This window comes from Rhizoctonia solani, chromosome 15 (genome assembly GCF_016906535.1).
Source record: "Rhizoctonia solani chromosome 15, complete sequence".
NCBI lineage: Eukaryota > Fungi > Basidiomycota > Agaricomycetes > Cantharellales > Ceratobasidiaceae > Rhizoctonia > Rhizoctonia solani.
In genome coordinates, this window is record NC_057384.1 from 561,057 (window position 1) to 580,974 (window position 19,918).

Consider the following 19,918-nt stretch of genomic DNA (forward strand, 5'->3'; position numbering starts at 1 on the left):
AAAGTTAGTATTGAGTCTTAGTTACCTACTACAATTTATCTGGATTTGTTAGTAATTTATTTGACTGAGATTGCACTCAGTTAAGGTGTATATGCCGCTCTCAAGGCCTTAAACTCTCCCAACTGACTTACTCAAGAGGTTCAAGGTCGCCCTAGAGCCTTTCCTAGCTACCCAGTATCTGTTGGGACCTTGCTAGAGGCTATATGCGCCAAGATACCTTACAGGTTAAGTTCAGTGAGCTTAAGAGGCTAAGAAAGCGAAATAAGACACTCTAAACTAAGTAAAGAAGATCTAATAGATCTTCAAGTTCACACAAGGGGTAAGAATGGGATGAAAAGAAGGTTGTATTCAAAGGGTCTCCCTCAGGGGGTTTAGGTCGTACACCACTGTAATGTGGGTACTTGCTAGTGGCGGGCGCTTAAGGCCGTAACTACTACAACACTGCTTATCTAATCTACTGTATCTAAGGCTATACTACTGGTTGCGTAAGGCAACTATCTACTATCTACTGGCGGAGGGGGCTTAGCCCGGGAGGTGTGGTGAGCGCAATAAGTGGGGTTAACTTTGGAACTACTATGGGGCCGGCTACTTAGCTGGCTGGGGATGTTCCTCCTCAATGATATGAGACAAGGTAAAATTGACTTGGTGTCTCCAAGCGATTTCCCTGCTGTATATATAGACAAAACATACTATCTACATGGTCTGTGCGTGTGAGAGAAAGAAGTAACTAAGACAAATGAGAAGCGTGCTGCGGGCTGCGCAGAAGCGTGGATTTCTCCTAAGCGCCCTTGGCACGGCATCTCGGCGCGGCATCTCGGCATAATAAGCGCCGAGATCACGTGATTGAAAAACAAAAGATATCAAGTCCGTAAAAAATACTAAAAATATCAGAAAAATCGTGCGAGTCCAATGGTATATGTTAGGAGGTTATAACATTGCCCCCCCTTAAAGGCTCTTGGCGGAGTCACGAGCCTTTTTCAGTCGTGACTTGTTAAATCGTTGGATTTCCTCTTGGCTGTGCTCTAGGAGTTCTTCCGGTTCCCAGGAATTGTCTTCCGGGCCATAACCCTTCCATTTGATTAGGTAGAACCATTTCCCCCGTTGTCTTTTGGAGTCGATAATTTGTTCCACCTCATACTCTTCTTCCCCTTCTATTGTTTCAGGAGGGGGTTTCTCTGGAAATGGTTGACTTGGGGATATGTGTACCCTGGATAACAAACCCACATAGAATACGTCGTGGATTTTAAGGGTTTCTGGTAGTTTGAGGCGGTACGCGTGACTGGATACCTTCTCTAATACCTCAAAGGGACCTAGTTGCTTGGGGTCTAACTTGTTGGAATTTGTCCTAAGTTCTACGTTTTTCCCATCTAGCCAAACTTTTTCCCCTATTAAATATTCCGGGACTGTTCCTTTATCCCTTGTCATCCGTTCCTTGCTCATTCTGAGGGCTGCTTCGGCTTCCTTCCATTCCCTGGCTAGGGTATCTGCCACGAGGTCTGCTTCTGGGACGTTTGCAGGGATGTTTGACGGGTTCATGATTGGGTTTCTGCCATAAATCAATTCGAATGGGGTTTTTCCAGTAGCTGAGTGCTTGGCGTTGTTATAGGCATACTCCGCAAGTGGTAACCACTTAACCCAATCTGAATGATCCGCTGCTACATAAGACCTTAGGTAAAACTCAATAAATTGGTTGACACGTTCCGTCTGGCCGTCTGATTCAGGGTGATAGGCCGAGGAGAAGGAAGGTTTAATCCCTAATCGTTGGTAGAGAGCCCTAAGGAATTTCCCTGTGAATGTAGTCCCTCGATCTGATATAGTTTTGACAGGGAGCCCATGAAGTTTCCAGATGTGGGAGACAAAGAGATCGGCCAAGCCCTTTGCTGAAACTTTTTTCGAGGTAGGGATGAAGTGACCTAACTTGGAGAATGAATCAATAACTACCAGGATTGCATCATGTCCTTCTGACTTGGGAAAACCCGTAATGAAATCATAGGAGATGGTGTGAAATGGAAAGGGGGGAACTTCTAAGGGTTTTAGGGCTATGACCGGGTTGTGGGCACGACGGTTGGCTTGACAAGTGGGGCAGCATTCCACCCATTCCTTGGCGGATGACTTCATTCCCGGCCACCAGTAGTTGCGGCTCAAGAGCTCCAGGGTCCTTTGCTGGCCTGGGTGACCTGCTAGGGGGGAGTTGTGGAATTCCCTCAGTAATCGCTCCTTCAGAACCTCGGAGTCAGGGACCACTAATTTTCCTCAATACCACAGGAGGTCTTCTTCCCAATCGTAATCTCTGTAAGCCTTTCTTATTGACGGTGGGGCGTTATCGGCGTCTTTGGTCAGGAATTGGATGATGGGCTCCAGGGAGGGGTCTTCCCTTAGTTTAGAGCGTACTTCTGTAACAATTTCCAGCTCTTCCTCTGATGTATTTGCAAAGACCTCTGATGGTAGCATGACTTCTGGTTCTTGGGGGGTGTCAACGTAGTCCGATTGTCTGGACAAGGCGTCCGGCTTCCCTGATTGCTTTCCTGGGCGATAATGTATTTCAAAATTGAAATCGCTCAGGAATACGCGCCATCTAGCGTGCCGTCGATTGAATGTCCTTGCCTGCATCCAGTACTCAAGGTTGCGGTGATCGGTAAAGACCTGAACCGGCTTGTCTGTAGCTTCCAGGAAAATACGCCATTCCTCCAGGGCTTTGATGATAGCCAGAAGTTCTTTGTCATGGGTGTCATAGTTTCCTTCTGCCCCTGAGAATGACTTAGACATGTACGCGATTGGGTGCAATCGGTTATCTGACCCCCGCTGACTAAGAATGGCCCCCATGGCTACCCCTGAGGCGTCTGTCTCCAGGTAATAGGGGAGTTCTGGATTGGAATGGATAAGAACCGGAGATTTAGTGACAAGAGCCTTTAATTCCTGGAATGCGTCTTCCTCCGTTTTACCCCATGACCAGGGGGTTTCCTTTTTGGTGAGATTGTGTAAGGGACGCGCGACCGTGCTGAAGTTGGGAATAAAACGTCTGAGGTAATTGACAAACCCTATAAAGGCCTGGACCTGTTTGACTGTTTTGGGTTGGGGCCATGATGTAACCGCCTCAATCTTCTTCTGATCCATGGAGAAGCCCAAAGGGGAAATAACGATTCCAAGGTAATCGACCGTAGTGACATGGAAGTGACATTTTGAGAGTTTGCAAAACAACTGGTTCTTCATCAATCGTGAGAGGACTTCCCTGACATGGGAAGGGTGGTCCTCAGGTTTTTCGGAGAAGATCAGTATGTCGTCCAAATAAATGACCACTGTGACGTCGATGAGGTCCCTGAACAGGTCGTTCATGAAATGCTGGAAGGCAGCGGGGGCATTGGTAAGGCCAAACGGCATTACCAGATATTCGAATAGCCCGTATTTGGTCCTAAACGCTGTCTTCCACTCATCTCCTTCTTTGATCCTGACGTTATTGTAGCCCCAGCGTAAGTCCAATTTAGTGAAGATCTTGGCATGCCTGAGTTTAGCCATGAGGTCGTCCTGTCTTGGTAAAGGATACACGTTCTTATGGGTAACTTCGTTCAACTTCCTGTAATTGACTACTGTCGTGAGCCACTGTAAGGTGGTCACACACTAGTGGGTATGGGCGCTTAGGGCCGTATCTAGTACAAAACACTGCTGACTAATCTACTAAGTAAGGCTATGCTACTACCGCTTAAGGCGGTCTACTATCTATACTACTGCGAAGGGGCCTTAGGCCTGGGAGGTGTGGTAGGTTAAATATGGGGGTTGACTACTGATGACTAATGGGGCCGGCTACTTAGCTGGCTGGTTATCCCTCCTCAATGAATATGAGACGAGGTAAAATCGACTTGGGGTCTCCAAGTGATTTCCTGCTGTATATATAGACGTAAGTGCGCTATCTACATGGTCTGTGCGCGTGAGAAAAGAAGTACATATTGGAAAAAGGAAGTATGCTGCGGACTGCGTAGAAGCGTGGGTTTCTCCTAAGCGCCCTTGGCACGGCATCTCGGCGCGGCATCTCGGCATAATAAGCGCCGAGATCACGTGATCGAAAAACAAAAGATAAAGAGTTCGTAAAAAATAGTAGAAATATCAGAAAAATCAGGCGAATCTAATGGTATATTCAAGGAGGTTGTAACACTGCCCCCCCTTTAAAGGCTCTTGGCGGAGTCACGAGCCTTTTTCAGACGCAACTTGTTGAATCGTTGGATCTCCTCTTGGCTGTGTTCCAGGAGTTCTTCCGGTTCCCAGGAATTGTCTTCCGGACCATACCCCTTCCACTTGATTAGGTAAAACCATTTTCCTCGTTGTCTTTTGGAGTCAATGATTTGTTCCACCTCATATTCCTCTTCCCCTTCTATTGTTTCAGGAGGGGGTCTTTCTGGAAATGGTTGACTTGGGGATATGTATGCCTTGGATAATAATCCCACGTAGAATACGTCGTGGATTTTGAGGGTTTCCGGCAGGTTGAGGCGGTACGCGTGGCTGGATACTTTCTCCACTACCTCAAAGGGGCCTAAACGCTTAGGGTCCAGTTTGTTGGAATTTGTCCTCAATTCTACGTTTTTTCCATCTAACCAGACTTTTTCTCCGATTGAGTATTCAGGAGTTGTTCCCTTATCCCTTGTCATTTGTTCCTTGCTCATTCTGAGAGCTGCTTCGGCTTCCTTCCATTCACGTGCTAGGGTGTCTGCCACAAGGTCTGCTTCTGGAACGTTTGCCTGGACGTTTGATGGATTCATGACGGGATTTTGCCCATAGACTAGTTCGAAGGGGGTTTTCCCAGTAGCCGAGTGTCTAGCGTTGTTGTACGCATATTCCGCTAACGGTAGCCAGATAGCCCAATCTGAATGGTCTGCTGCAACGTAGGATCTGAGATAGAACTCAATGAACTGGTTCACTCTTTCCGTTTGTCCGTCCGACTCCGGGTGGTAGGCTGAGGAAAAGGCCGGGTTGATTCTGAGGCGTTGGTACAGTGCCCTTAGGAATTTCCCTGTGAACGTTGTTCCACGGTCTGAGACTGTTTTGACCGGTAGTCCATGTAATTTCCAAACGTGGGTGATGAACAAGTCCGCTAGTCCCTTGGCTGTGACCTTTTTTGTGGTTGGGATGAAGTGGCCGAACTTAGAGAAGGAGTCAATTACCACTAGGATTGCATTGTAACCATTGGACTTGGGGAACCCCGTAATGAAGTCGTAGGATATTGTATGGAAGGGAAATGGGGGAACTTCCAGGGGCTTCAGGGAGATGACCGGGGCGTGCGCGCGGCGATTAGCTTGGCAGGTTGGGCAACATTTGACCCATTCCTTGGCTGAGGATTTCATTCCAGGCCACCAATACGTTCTGCTGATAAGCTCAAGCGTCCTCTGCTGTCCTGGGTGACCTGCCAGCGGAGAGTCATGGTATTCCTTCAATATCCGTTCCTTGAGAGGTTCCGAGTCTGGGACAACCACTTTTCCGCGGTACCATAATAGATCTTCCTCCCAGTCATAGTCTTGATAGGCTTTCCAAATAGACGGAGGTGCATTGTCCGCATCTTCTGTCAAGAACTGTATGATCGGCTCAAGGGAGGGGTCTTCCCTTAGTTTGGCGCGTACTTCAGTGACTATTTCAAGTTCTTCTTCTGACGTGTTGGCAAAGACCTCTGCTGGCAACATGACTTCCGGTTCTGGGGCCATATCAATGTAATCCGCTCGTCTAGATAAGGCATCTGGTTTACCCGACTGCTTTCCTGGGCAATAGTGGATTTCGAAATTGAAGTCACTCAGGAAGATACGCCATCGCGCGTGTCTGCGATTGAAGGTCCGTGCCTGCATCCAGTATTCAAGGTTGCGGTGATCTGTGAATACCTGGACTGGTTTGTCCGTAGCCTCTAAGAATATACGCCATTCCTCCAGGGCCTTGATGATGGCCAGGAGCTCCTTGTCGTGGGTATCGTAGTTTGCTTCTGCCCCTGAGAACGACTTGGACATATAGGCAATGGGATGCAATCGGTTATCGGTACCTCTTTGACTTAGAATGGCTCCCATGGCGACTCCTGATGCGTTGGTTTCTAGGTAGTAGGGCAGCTCGGGATTGGAATGGATTAAGACCGGGGATTTTGTGACCAAGGCTTTCAGTTCCTGGAACGCCGCTTCTTCAGAAGTGCCCCATGACCAAGGGGTTTCCTTCTTGGTGAGGTTGTGGAGAGGGCGTGCAACTGAGCTGAAGTTGGGGATAAAGCGTCTAAGATAGTTGACAAAACCTAGGAAAGCCTGGACCTGCTTGACTGTTTTGGGCGTAGGCCAGGAGGTAACGGCCTCAATCTTCTTTTGATCCATGGAGAATCCTGCGGGGGAGATGACAATTCCCAAATAGTCCACTGTGGTGACGTGAAAGTAGCATTTGGACAGTTTACAGAATAGCTGGTTTTCCATGAGTCTTGACAATACTTCCCTGACATGGTCAGGGTGTTCCTCTGGTTTCTCGGAAAAGATCAGGATGTTGTCCAAGTAGATGACCACGGTTACATCAATGAGATCCCTAAATAGGTCGTTCATAAAATGCTGAAAGGCGGCTGGAGCGTTGGTGAGACCAAAAGGCATTACTAAATATTCAAATAGGCCGTATTTGGTTCTGAAGGCCGTCTTCCATTCGTCACCTTCCTTGATGCGTACGTTATTGTAACCCCATCGTAAATCCAATTTGGTGAAAAGCTTAGCATTTCGGAGCTTCGCCATTAGATCATCTTGCCTGGGTAGAGGGTAAACGTTCTTGTGGGTGACGTCATTTAGTTTCCTATAGTCGACTACCAGTCTGAGGGATCCATCTGCCTTTTTGACGAACATTACCGGGGCGCCTGCTGACGAAGTACTGGGACGAATTTTGCCTGTGGCCAGTTCTTCATTGATGTGCTGTTTCAAGGCCTTGGATTCTGCATCTGTCATTCCGTATATAGGACCTGGGGTTAGCTTGGCGTCTGGGATAAGGTCTATAGCAATGTCATACTCCCTATGTGGAGGGAGGACCTTGAATTCTTCCTTGCCGAAGACTTTGGCAAACTCGTGGTATTGTTCTGGGAGGTCTGCCAGGGTGTTGGGGTCTGCTTCTTCCTCTGATGCTATCTGTACTTGGTCTGGGAATGTAACAGTGCCGAGGGACCAGTCTATAAGGGGCGACTCCTGAGTTAGCCATGTCATGCCAAGTATTGCCAGGGTATTTCCAATGGGGCAGACTAGGAAAGGAATGGTATGTGGATGGCCATTGGCCGAGACCGCGAGTTGAACCTGGTGCCATATGCGACCAGTCTGGGATATTGTACCATCTAGCATCCTCACAACTCGTGGATTTTCGAGTTGGGTTTTTGGTATTTTGAGTTTTTCTACTAAGGAGGGGGATATGAAATTGGAAGTGGCTCCTGAGTCCACCAGGGTTTTTATAGGTTCCGTCGGAAAATCACGTAGTATCATGTCTAGAAAGAGGAGGGGTTTTTTATTCGAGTCCATAGCAATATTTACAAACTCAGACATAGATACAGGTGATTCTAAATTGGAGACCAAGGGTTTGACGGTAATCCTTGGCCTCACTCTTTTTCCGACTCGTCCTGAGCCACCTTGGCTGTTTCCTTGGGGGTTGCCTTCCAGCCATTGGGGCATTGTTTGATCCCGTGTCCCTTTTGGCCGCACTTGACACAGAGTCCAGACGCGCGGCGGCGATCCTGCTCTTCCGGGGTGACATAGTTTGGGTCCTCGGATAGGCGGACCCTAGTGGTGGTGGTAGAGGTGGAAGTGGTCGCGGTGACCGGGGACTTAGCGGGTGCCTTCTTTGGGCGGTTCTCTTCATTTTTGCGGCGAGTGTTATCAATTTTTATAGAAGCCGCAAAGATGGCTTCGAGTTTGTCTGGAATATTGTCTTTGGTAGACAACAGTTCCTTGACCTTCCAGTGGAGCCCTTGCGTAAACTGCGCAATGTAGGCTTCCTCGTTCCAGTCTAATTCCGCCATGAGGTTGCGGAACTCCGTGACGTACTCGGAGGTGGTTGTTGATTGGGAGAGAACCGCAATTTTTCTGGCGGCGGCACGCTTGGCGTCAGGATCGGCAAAAGCTTCCTTGAATTTGGCTGTCATAGCCGGGATAGTGGTGGGGGCTGTGGTTTCGCCCTTGAGGATGTTCCCAATGAGAGGGAGGGCCCAATCGGCAGCTTTGTCCTCCATGTGGTAGAGGATCCAGACGATCAGCTGCTCATCTTCTTCAAATTGATCCCTATGGAGGGCCCCCCATAACAGCATGCGATCCAGCCATTGCACAGCTTTCCGCCCTCGAATGTCCCCTTTGAATGGGTCTGGTAGTTCCATTTTTGGACGTTTGGTGTCCGAACCCGAGCTGAAAGGGGTAAGGGTCCTCAGATCCCTAAGCGCTCCGCAAGGCTCTTCTTTAATCCTCCTTGGTTGCTCTTCCTCGGAGTCGTACCCAGTCGTACCCCTGGTGGGTCGGAAAGGATCCCGGAGGCCAGGCCTAGCCGTTCTTGGAGTGTTGGTTTGTCCTCCTGTGTGGGAAGGAGGGGTGATAGGCCCAGTCAATGGGCCAGGCTGTGTTTGGGCTTGGGTGGTTCCTCCTTGGTCCTTGTCTCCGAGGAGGTCCGCGGTTTCCTTGCATATGGCCTTGAGCTCAGTGAGCTGTTGGCCTTGCGATCTGATTTGGTCCTGGAGGGACCCAACTGTGGCTGTGAGGGCTGTGACAGCCTTGAGGAGAGCGGCAATGGACGGCTCCGGTTCCATCCCTGGCAAGTCTCGCGAAGTGGGAGATGCGCTGCGAGAGGGCAGTTGGGACTGGGTTGGAACGGAACGACGGGAAGAGCGGCTAGAGGGGCGGGAGTATGGATGGGGGACGCCAGAGCGTGTGGATGGAATGTTTAAGACGGCGTGGGGGAAGTAGGTGCCTGATACAGGACTTATGAGCGGTTTTTGTGCAGAGTGTGAACGCTAAACCTTTGCGTCAGACACCTAGCGTTGGACTATCCCTACAACAAATCAACAGATCTGGCAATCATGATATGAGCGGGTTTTTAGCAAGCGGGTGAATCAGCTGTCTAAGGTCGCTATCTGCTGTGTTCCGGCAAAACACGTGGTATGCGGGCGATCAGGACTCGTCAGCCTTATAGCAATTTGGTACTACGTGGGGGTGGGGAGTTTTTGATTATTATACTCCGCAAGGTAGCCCCGATCACGGTTTTTTCCCTTGTGCTAGTACTGGGAGCCTTCTCGTTGTCGATCAAAGCCTACACAAGTCGATTTTACAATGTTGTGAGCCACTGTAAGGTGGTCACACACTAGTGGGTATGGGCGCTTAGGGCCGTATCTAGTACAAAACACTGCTGACTAATCTACTAAGTAAGGCTATGCTACTACCGCTTAAGGCGGTCTACTATCTATACTACTGCGAAGGGGCCTTAGGCCTGGGAGGTGTGGTAGGTTAAATATGGGGGTTGACTACTGATGACTAATGGGGCCGGCTACTTAGCTGGCTGGTTATCCCTCCTCAATGAATATGAGACGAGGTAAAATCGACTTGGGGTCTCCAAGTGATTTCCTGCTGTATATATAGACGTAAGTGCGCTATCTACATGGTCTGTGCGCGTGAGAAAAGAAGTACATATTGGAAAAAGGAAGTATGCTGCGGACTGCGTAGAAGCGTGGGTTTCTCCTAAGCGCCCTTGGCACGGCATCTCGGCGCGGCATCTCGGCATAATAAGCGCCGAGATCACGTGATCGAAAAACAAAAGATAAAGAGTTCGTAAAAAATAGTAGAAATATCAGAAAAATCAGGCAAATCTAATGGTATATTCAAGGAGGTTGTAACAACTACCAATCTAAGAGATCCGTCTGCCTTCTTGACAAACATGACGGGGGCGCCGGCAGAAGAGGTACTAGGACGGATCTTTCCTGTTGCCAATTCTTCGTCTATGTGTTGCTTTAGTGCCTTGGATTCTGCGTCAGTCATGCCGTATATTGGTCCTGGAGATAGTTTGGCGTCCGAGACAAGGTCAATAGATATGTCATACTCCCTATGTGGCGGGAGGACCTTGAACTCTTCTTCACCAAAGACTTTAGCAAACTTGTGGTACTGTGGGGGGAGATCCGCTAAAGGGGTTGGGTCTGCTTCCTCCTCTGAGGCAATCTGAATCTGTTCAGGGAATGTGACTAGTCCCTGTTGCCAATCGATGAGAGGAGCTTCTGCCGTTAACCAAGTCATGCCTAGGATTGCCGGGGTGTTGCCAATGGGGCAAACAAGAAATGGGATGGAGTGGGTGTGGCCATTGGCCAAAACCGTGAGATGAACCTGGTGCCATATGCGACCAGTCTGGGAGATTGTACCATCTAACATTCTCACAACTTGTGGATTTTTGAGTTGGGTTTTTGGGATTTTGAGTTTTTCTACTAAGCTCGGGGATATGAAGTTGGAGGTAGCGCCGGAGTCTATGAGGGTTTTAATGGGTTCTGCCTGGGAATTTTGGACGTGTAGATTGATGAATAATAGCGGTTTTTTATTAGAGTCGAGTCCAACAGAAACAAATTCTACGCAAGTATCTACAATGTCCTTTTTCTGAGTCGGGGGCTTGGCAGCAGTCCTTGACTTCAATCTTTTCCCGATTCTGATTCCTCGGCAACCTTAGCCACCTCTTTGACTGTGGCCTTCCAGCCATTGGGGCACTGTTTGATACCATGCCCCTTTTGACCGCACTTGACACAAAGGCCAGACGCGCGGCGGCGATCCCTTTCTTCCGGTGTTACGTAATTAGGGTCCTCTGTTAGTCGGACCCGTTGAGTGGTGGTGGTGGAAGTGGTGGCTACGGTAGCCGGGGACTTGGCGGGGGTTTTCTTAGGTCGGTTCTCCTCATTTTCCCGACGGATATTATCAATTTTGATTGAGGCGGCGAATATGGCCTCGAGATCATCGTCTGGGATATTGTCCTTGGTGGACAGGAGTTCCTTTACCTTCCAGTGAAGGCCGCGCGTGAACTGGGCAATGAAGGCCTCAGTGTTCCAATCAAGTTCCGCCATAAGGTTACGGAACTCGGTTACATACTCAGCCTGTTACAACCTCCTGAATTATACCATTAGATTCGCATGATTTTTCTGTTATTTTTAGCATTTTTTACGAACTCCATATCTTTACTTTTTCGATCACGTGATCTCGGCGCTTATTATGCCGAGATGCCGCGCCGAGATGCCGTGCCAAGGGCGCTTAGGAGAAATCCACGCTTCTGCGCAGCCCGCAGCACGCTTCCTTTTTCATATCTGTACTTCTTTTCTCACGAGCTTTGACCACCTGTAGATAGTTCTCTTGTGTATAAATACAAGAGGAAAATTGCTTGGAGACCCCAAGTCGATTTTACCTCGTCTCATACTCATTGAGGAGGAATAACCAGCCAGCTAAGTAGCCGGCCCCATTAGTCATCAGTAGTCAACCCCCACACTTAACTTACCACACCTCCCAGGCCTAAGGCCCCTTCGCAGTAGTATAGACAGTAGACCGCCTTAAGCGGTAGTAGCATAGCCTTACTTAGTAGATTAGTCAGCAGTGTTTTGTACTAGATACGGCCTTAAGCGCCCATACCCACTAGTGTGTGACCACCTTACAGTGGCTCACAACACAGCCGTGGTCGTGGACTGAGTTAGCGCGGCAATTTTCCTGGCGGCCGCCCTCTTGGCGTCGGGGTCCGCAAATGCCTCTTTGAATTTGGCCGTTAAGGCCGGGATGGTAGTGGGGGGATTTCCCTTGCCCTTGATAATAGTCCCAATAATGGGAAGAGCCCAATCGGCAGCCTTGTCGGTCATGTGATAGAGAATCCACACGACCATCTGTTCTTCTTCATCGAATTGGTCTCGATGAAGAGCGACCCACAGCAGCATGCGATCTAACCACTGGGTTGCCTTTCGTCCCCTAGAGTCTCCCTTATATGGTTCTGGGAGCTCCATTTTAGGCCGCTTTACGCTGGACCCTGAGTCAAAGGGGGTGAGGGAGCTGAGGCTCCGCTTAGGCGTGTCGCAAGGCTCTTTTTTGGGGGCTTGCCTGGGTTCTTCCTCCTCCTCTGAGTCAAAGCCCGTTCCTCTTGATGGGCGGAAGGGGGCCTTGAGTCCAGGCCTAACCGTTCCTGGAGTGTGCGCTTCTCCCCCTGAATGAGTGGGGGGAGTGACAGGCCCAGCCAATGGGCCAGGCTGAGCTTGGGTTCCTTGGTCCTTGTCGCCGAGTAGGTCGGCGGTCTCCTTGCATATGGCTTTAAGCTCAGTGAGCTGTTGGCCTTGTGATCGGATTTGGTCCTGGAGGGACCCGACTGTGGCTGTGAGGGCTGTGATAGCCTCGAGGAGAGCAGCAATGGACGGCTCTGGTTCCATCCTTGGCAGGTCTTGCAAAGTGGGAGATGTGCTGCGAGAGGGTGGTTGGGAATGGGTTGGAACGGAACGTCGAGAGGAGCGGCTAGAGGGACGGGAATATGGGTGTGGGACTCCAGAGCGTGTGGAGGGAATGGTGAAAACGGCGTGGGGGAAATAGTGCCTATATCAGGACTTATGAGCGGTTTTTGTGTAGTATGTGGACGCTAAACCTTTGCGTCAAGCACCTAGCGTTGGATAGTCCCTACAACAAATCAACAGATCTGGCAATCGTGATATGAGCGGGTTTTCTACAAGCGGGTGTTTCAGCTGACTAAGGTCGCTAACTACTGTGTTCCGGCGAAACACGTGGTATGCGGGGGATTAGAGCCCGTCTGCCTTATAGCAATTTGGTACTACGTGTGGGTGGGGGGTTTTTGATTATTCTACCCCGCAAGGTGGCCCAGATCACGTGTTTTCCCTTGTGCTAGTACAGAGGGTCCTCTCCTTATCGAACAAGCCTACAACAAGTCGATTTTACAATGTCGTACACCACTGTAATGTGGGTACTTGCTAGTGGCGGGCGCTTAAGGCCGTAACTACTACAACACTGCTTATCTAATCTACTGTATCTAAGGCTATACTACTGGTTGCGTAAGGCAACTATCTACTATCTACTGGCGGAGGGGGCTTAGCCCGGGAGGTGTGGTGAGCGCAATAAGTGGGGTTAACTTCGGAACTACTATGGGGCCGGCTACTTAGCTGGCTGGGGATGTTCCTCCTCAATGATATGAGACAAGGTAAAATCGACTTGGTGTCTCCAAGCGATTTCCCTGCTGTATATATAGACAAAACATACTATCTACATGGTCTGTGCGTGTGAGAGAAAGAAGTAACTAAGACAAATGAGAAGCGTGCTGCGGGCTGCGCAGAAGCGTGGATTTCTCCTAAGCGCCCTTGGCACGGCATCTCGGCGCGGCATCTCGGCATAATAAGCGCCGAGATCACGTGATTGAAAAACAAAAGATATCAAGTCCGTAAAAAATACTAAAAATATCAGAAAAATCGTGCGAGTCCAATGGTATATGTTAGGAGGTTATAACAGTTTATATACCCCAGAGGGAGAACAAATAACTATATACATGATGTACAAAAGAGGAAGTTACATGAGAGGTACAGTCTGAGCTATTTGATACATAAAGACCAATTAGTCCCAATAAGTCCTAGTGGGATAGACTCAAGGCTATTTACAGAATGTTCTAGAGCATACATGACTAAATTACATTAGTGTGAATACTAAAAATAACCTTGAGGCAAGGTAGGATCTCATAGAAAAAGCTAGAAACTTAAATGGTTAGTATCTCCATCAATTTGGCTTAGAATCAGGCGATTCCTTTTTGAGAAGTGAGATGCCGGAGCCTCCGACCTATTGGTATTTGTCTGCATATTAATATGCCTATTTCCCGCCGAGATATCGGCGTCGGCGCGCCCCGCCGACCTTTGGCGCTTATTTGCAATTACTAAGCGCCGGCGCTTGCATGCTTACTTGCACTTGTTCTATGGTCTATAAGTACCGTTCCTACATATAAATGCATGATACAAAAAATGCTATAAATCATAGAAATAATATTATGACCACTTCGCATAATCAGACGTGTATATATGCAAGCGCAATGAGGAAATAAAGTATAAAAGGTCTTGTAGCACCGCCAGTTTCCAAATATAGTAATATTCATGCCCATATTTGGATAGAGCAAGTATGATTACCCCAGTTCGCACTATTCACTATTGGCAATTAGGGGCGCATATGTCTAAATTAGTCATTCCATAACAAGTTACGGCCTTAAGCGCCCCCCACTAGCAAGTACCCACCTTACAGTGGTGTACAACATTGTAAAATCGACTTGCTGTAGGCTTTGATCAACAAGGAGAAGGTCCCCTGTACTAGCACAAGGGAAATCACGTGATCGGGGCCACTTTGCGGGATATAATAATCAAAAATCCCCCACCCCCACGTAGTACCAAATTGCTATAAGGCAGACGGATCCTAATCCCCCGCATACCATGTGTTTTGCCGGAACACAGTAGTTAGCAACCTTAGTCAGCTGAAACACCCACTTGTAGAAAACCCGCTCATATCACAATCGCCAGATCTGTTGATTTGTTGTAGGGACTATCCAACGCTAGGTGCTTGACGCAAAGGTTTAACGCCCACTTCTATACATCAACCTAATAGCGCAAAATTTCCCAACGGCCCCTATTAAAACCTTAATAGACTCCGGAGCCACATCAAACTTTATCTCACCCTCCGTAGTCGAAAAATTGAAAATCCCAAAAACCCAACTCAAAAATCCACGAGTTGTGAGAATGTTAGATGGTACAATTTCTCAGACTGGTCGCATCTGGCACCAGGTTCACCTCACGGTTTTGGCCAATGGCCATATACACTCCATCCCCTTCTTAGTCTGCCCCATTGGGACCACACCCGCCATACTTGGCATGACATGGCTCACTCAGGAGTCACCCCTTATAGACTGGAACCTAGGCACTGTCACCTTCCCCGACCAAGTCCAGATAGCCTCTGAAGAAGAAGCAGACCCTGATCCATTAGCAGACCTACCCACGGAGTACCATGAATTCTCCAGAGTATTCGGCAAAGAGGAATTTAAGGTCCTTCCCCCCCACAGGGAGTATGACATTGCCATCGACCTACTTCCCAACGCCAAACTCTCACCCGGACCTATTTACGGCATGACCAATGCAGAATCCAAGGCGCTAAAACAACATATTGACAAGGAGCTGGCAATGGGCAAGATTCGCCCTAGTACCTCCTCAGCAGGCGCCCCGGTCATGTTTGTAAAAAAGGCAGATGGCTCCCTCAGACTGGTTGTTGATTATAGGAAGTTGAACGAGGTGACCCACAAAAACGTCTATCCCCTACCAAGACAGGATGACCTCATGGCAAAACTCAGGCATGCTAAGATCTTTACCAAGTTGGACTTACGTTGGGGTTATAACAACGTACGCATCAAGGAAGGAGATGAATGGAAGACGGCCTTTAGAACCAAATACGGCCTCTTTGAATATCTAGTCATGCCATTTGGCCTCACCAATGCCCCTGCAGCGTTTCAACATTTTATGAACGACCTATTCAGGGACCTGATTGATGTAACCGTGGTAATTTACCTAGACGACATCCTCATCTTCTTGGAGAAACCAGAAGATCATCCAGCCCATGTCAGAGAGGTACTATCCCGTCTTATGAAGAACCAACTGTTCTGCAAGTTGTCAAAATGCCACTTCCACGTGACCACCGTAGATTACCTTGGTATCGTCATCTCCCCGGATGGATTCTCAATGGACCAAAAGAAGATCGAGGCTGTCACCTCTTGGCCCACTCCCAGAACGGTTAAACAGGTCCAGGCCTTCCTAGGATTCGTGAATTACCTCAGACGTTTCATCCCCAATTTCAGTTTGGTTGCACGCCCCCTCCATAACCTCACCAAAAAGGAAACCCCTTGGTCATGGGGTAACCTAGAGGAAGTAGCGTTCCAGGAATTGAAGTCCCTTGTTACCCGGTTGCCCGTCCTCATTCATTCAAATCCGGACCTCCCTTACTACCTCAAAACGGACGCATCGGGAGTAGCCATGGGAGCCATACTCAGTCAACAAGGCCCAGATAATTGGTTGCATCCCATTGCCTACATGTCAAAATCCTTCTTGGGAGCTGAAGCAAATTACAACACCCATGACAAAGAGCTTCTGGCAATTATCAAGGCATTAGAGGAATGGCAAATTTTCCTAGAGGCAACGGACAGACCAATCCAAGTTTTCACAGATCATAGAAACCTGGAATATTGGATGCAAGCTAGGACTTTCAACCGCAGGCACGCCAGGTGGCGCATATTCCTGAGTGACTACAACTTTGAAATCCACTACCAACCAGGGAAACAGTCGGGGAAACCAGATGCATTGTCCAGACGTTCAGACTATGTTGACCTCCCCTCTGAACCAGAAATTATGCTCCCGGCAGAAGTTTTTGCCAATACGTCAGAAGAAGAGCTGGAAATTGTCACAGAAATACGCTCCAAGTTAAGAGAGGATCCCTCCTTAGAACCAATCATTCAGTTCCTAACAGAGGACGCCAACAATGCGCCACCATCCATTCAAAAGGCCTATTGAGATTATGATTGGGAAGAAGACCTGCTATGGTACCGTGGCAAACTAGTTGTACCAGACTCAGAACCTCTCAAAGAGCGTCTACTAAGGGAATTCCATGACTTGCCATTAGCAGGACACCCAGGACAGCAGCAAACCTTGGAACTCATAAGTCGGAATTATTGGTGGCCTGGGATGAAATCCTTGGCTAAGGAATGGGTAGAATGTTGCCCGGTATGCCAAGCCAACCAAAGGGCTCACGCACCAGTCATTGCTCTTAAACCCTTGGAAGTTCCCCCGTTCCCGTTCCACACCATCTTGTATGATTTCATCACGGGCTTTCCCAAGTCACAGGGCCACGATGCCATCTTAGTGGTAATTGACTCATTCTCCAAGTTTGGGCACTTCATCCCTACTTCCAAAAAAGTAACTGCCAAAGGCCTTGCAGATCTGTTCATCACCCACGTATGGAAACTACACGGGTTACCAGTCAAAACTATCTCGGACTGCGGAACCACTTTCACAGGGAAATTTTTAAGAGCCCTCTACCAACGGCTTGGAGTCAAACCGGCATTCTCCTCTGCGTATCACCCGGAATCAGACGGACAAACAGAGAGGGTGAACCAGTTCATTGAGTTCTACCTCCAATCCTATGTAGCCGCCGATCACTTGGACTGGGCCACTTGGTTACCCTTGGCTGAGTACGCATATAACAACGCCAGACATGCAGCTACTGGGAAAACACCTTTTGAACTAATATACGGAAGAAACCCGGTGATGAACCCATCCAACGTCCCATCTAATGTGCCTGAAGCAGATCAAGTGGCAAATACCTTGGCCCAAGAATGGAAAGAAGCCAAAGCGGCCCTAAGAATGAGCAAAGAAAGGATGACCAGGGAAAGAGGAACAATACCCACATATGCAATTGGGGAAAAAGTCTGGTTGGACGGAAAAAACGTGGAGCTCAGGACCAACTCCAACAAACTAGACCCCAAACGCCTGGGTCCCTTTGAAATCACGGAGAAGATCTCGAGTCACGCCTATTGACTGAAACTCCCTGAAACCTTGAAAATCCATGACGTCTTTTACGTAGGGCTACTTTCAAAATCTCACAAATCTCCAAGCCAACCATTCCCGGAACAACCTCCCCCTGAAACAATTGAAGGAGAGGAAGAATACAAAGTTGAGCAGATTATTGATTCAAAAAGACAGCAAGGGAAGTGGTTCTACCTAATAAAATGGAAGGGTTACGGACCAGAAGACAACTCTTGGGAACCGGAGGAACTGTTGGAACACAGCCAGGAAGAGATCAAACGCTTCAACCAAGCTAGACTCAGAAAGGCTTGTGACGCCGCCAAGAGCCTTTAAGGGGGGGGCAATGTTACAATCTCCCAAAATATACCATTGGATTCGCCTCATTTTTCTCTTATTTTTACTATTTTTTACGAACTCGTTATCTTATGTTTTCTGATCACGTGATCTCGGCGCCTATTATGCCGAGATGCCGCGCCGAGATGCCGTGCCAAGGGCGCTTAGGAGAAATTCACGCTTCTGCACAGTCTGCAGCACGCTTCTCATTTGTCATTTGTACTTCTTTTCTCATGCGCACAGACCATGTAGATAGTGTGCATTGTCTATATATACCGCAGGGAAATTGCTTGGAAACACCAAGTTGATTTTACCTTGTCTCTTATTCACTAGAGAAGGTAGCCAGCCAGCTAAGTAGCCGGCCCCCAGTAGTAACAGTAACACTCACCCCTTTACTTGACCTACCACACCTCCAGGCCTCAGGCCCCACCGCCATCAGTAGTTAGTAGTAAACCGCCTTAAGCGGTATTAGATAGCCTTAGATAAGTAGATTACAAGCAGTGTCTGTAGTAGTTACGGCCTTAAGCGCCCCCCACTAGCGAGTACCCACCTTACAGTGGTGTACGACACTCTGACAACTGAGTCATTCACCTAGTCAGAGTATGAGTATGACTTGCTTAGGACTGTGCTTCCTAAGACTTTGATTGATGGGTGGGAAGACACAGATATGACTAGGATGGAATGTGACTGCTCTTGGGTTGAACTGCAATTAGTTAAAAATACAAACATCTAAATACATGACTCAGTCTATCAAGAAATGCTTGGCAGCCAATGAGCACTTAGAGTGAGTCATTCTGGTGGCAAGCAGAATGACTCATAAGCAGAATTTGCAGTGCCACTAGAAATTACTAAATAAGGAAAACCTTAGTAATCTCATGAGAGGTATGACTCAACTAAGCTAGGAATAAGGTTCATTTCCCAAGTTAGAGCTAGTCATGTGATGAGCTAGATGTAAAGATATGAATATAATGATTAGTAAGGTACTTGAGCCACATAGATAGAATCTTGTGAAGCTAATATCTCCATGAGATCTTATTGTATGAGCATGTGATGGGCAGCATTAGAATAAACAAAAGGAGCTCTATTGAACAATATGTAACACATACAGTCAATATGAGCATTACATAGAGTTATGACAGGAATAATGGAAAATAAGAGACAAATGGCTATTAAATCAGAAAGTCAGATATATGCAGATTATAGTGGATGGTGAGCTGTAAATGAAATATTATGTAATACATAACAGCCACCCCTGTCATGACTGTCCTAGACGTCTGTAAGGACGTCAAGGAGGCGGGCGCTTGCGGCCGGGTAAGACTAAGTAAGAACCGCTTAAGGCAGTGGGCAAGCTACCTACGACAACAACCAACTATACTACGGCAACCAAGCCTATAAGGGCAATGGCGAGCTAGCTAAGTACAACCAAGAAGTTGCTTAAGGCAACCTAAAACTAAGTAGCTAAGTATTTACTGGACCTGAGGTCCTTGTACAATGGGTAGATGCAACAAGAGGTAATTGACCTGGGTGTTACCATGGTTGGTTGGCCTCCTTATATATTACAGAGGTGAACTATTTACAAATATGTTATATGCAATACCATAACCAATAAGAACCCCGCTCTGCAGTCGGCCTTACTCATGCATACGTGTCACTTGACGTGTCATAGTGACGTCATCAGGTGGAGGTGGCTACATGTGCTGAGGTAAGCATGGGTGGGGACGTGGCTTGGCGCTTAGTATAAGATATAAGCGCCGGGATCACGTGATCAAAAATGTTGTCTGTTTGACTTTGTTTAAAATCGAGAAAATGGGAATAAATTCCCTGGTATCGAGTGTGTCTATGACAATGACCCACTCCATTCTTTTCCATGAGTCCTGACCTAGTCAAGCCTCTAACACACTCATATTGCACATCAACATGACTGCAAGCATGCATATACTTGCACTTATGCACTCAGAACCTCCAAGTTCCCACATATAAGAGACTTATGGTTGGCATGGCTGGACTTAGTGATATTCTCTAAGTCCAGGTCACATG

The 19,918-nt window shown here is 48.0% G+C and overlaps 6 protein-coding genes across 6 annotated transcripts; 2 read left to right on the top strand and 4 right to left on the bottom strand.

Moving 5' to 3' along the window:
- Window positions 1-945: 945 nt before the first annotated feature.
- Window positions 946-3,513, bottom strand: RhiXN_11993 (Retrotransposable element Tf2 protein; the record flags this gene model as incomplete). The annotated part of the gene is made up of 2 exons (XM_043331808.1): window positions 946-2,203; window positions 2,261-3,513. 2 exons carry the CDS (start codon window positions 3,511-3,513, stop codon window positions 946-948), a joined length of 2,511 nt encoding a protein of 836 aa, XP_043186569.1.
- Window positions 3,514-4,157: 644 nt separating this feature from the next.
- On the bottom strand, window positions 4,158-7,454 carry RhiXN_11994 (Retrotransposable element Tf2 protein; the record flags this gene model as incomplete). Its single annotated transcript, XM_043331809.1, has 1 exon — window positions 4,158-7,454. One exon carries the CDS (start codon window positions 7,452-7,454, stop codon window positions 4,158-4,160), a length of 3,297 nt encoding a protein of 1,098 aa, XP_043186570.1.
- Window positions 7,455-7,567: 113 nt separating this feature from the next.
- Window positions 7,568-11,044, bottom strand: RhiXN_11995 (Retrotransposon gag protein; the record flags this gene model as incomplete). The annotated part of the gene is made up of 3 exons (XM_043331810.1): window positions 7,568-8,965; window positions 9,849-10,598; window positions 10,652-11,044. 3 exons carry the CDS (start codon window positions 11,042-11,044, stop codon window positions 7,568-7,570), a joined length of 2,541 nt encoding a protein of 846 aa, XP_043186571.1.
- A 585-nt stretch (window positions 11,045-11,629) lies between these two features.
- RhiXN_11996 (uncharacterized protein) lies at window positions 11,630-12,379 on the bottom strand (the record flags this gene model as incomplete). Its single annotated transcript, XM_043331811.1, has 1 exon — window positions 11,630-12,379. The coding sequence occupies one exon, from the start codon at window positions 12,377-12,379 to the stop codon at window positions 11,630-11,632; it is 750 nt and encodes a 249-aa protein (XP_043186572.1).
- A 2,343-nt stretch (window positions 12,380-14,722) lies between these two features.
- RhiXN_11997 (Retrotransposable element Tf2 protein) lies at window positions 14,723-16,537 on the top strand (the record flags this gene model as incomplete). The annotated part of the gene is made up of 1 exon (XM_043331812.1): window positions 14,723-16,537. The coding sequence occupies one exon, from the start codon at window positions 14,723-14,725 to the stop codon at window positions 16,535-16,537; it is 1,815 nt and encodes a 604-aa protein (XP_043186573.1).
- Window positions 16,538-16,728: 191 nt separating this feature from the next.
- RhiXN_11998 (Retrotransposable element Tf2 protein) lies at window positions 16,729-17,881 on the top strand (the record flags this gene model as incomplete). The annotated part of the gene is made up of 3 exons (XM_043331813.1): window positions 16,729-16,747; window positions 16,806-17,546; window positions 17,607-17,881. 3 exons carry the CDS (start codon window positions 16,729-16,731, stop codon window positions 17,879-17,881), a joined length of 1,035 nt encoding a protein of 344 aa, XP_043186574.1.
- Between the last annotated feature and the right edge of the window lie 2,037 nt (window positions 17,882-19,918).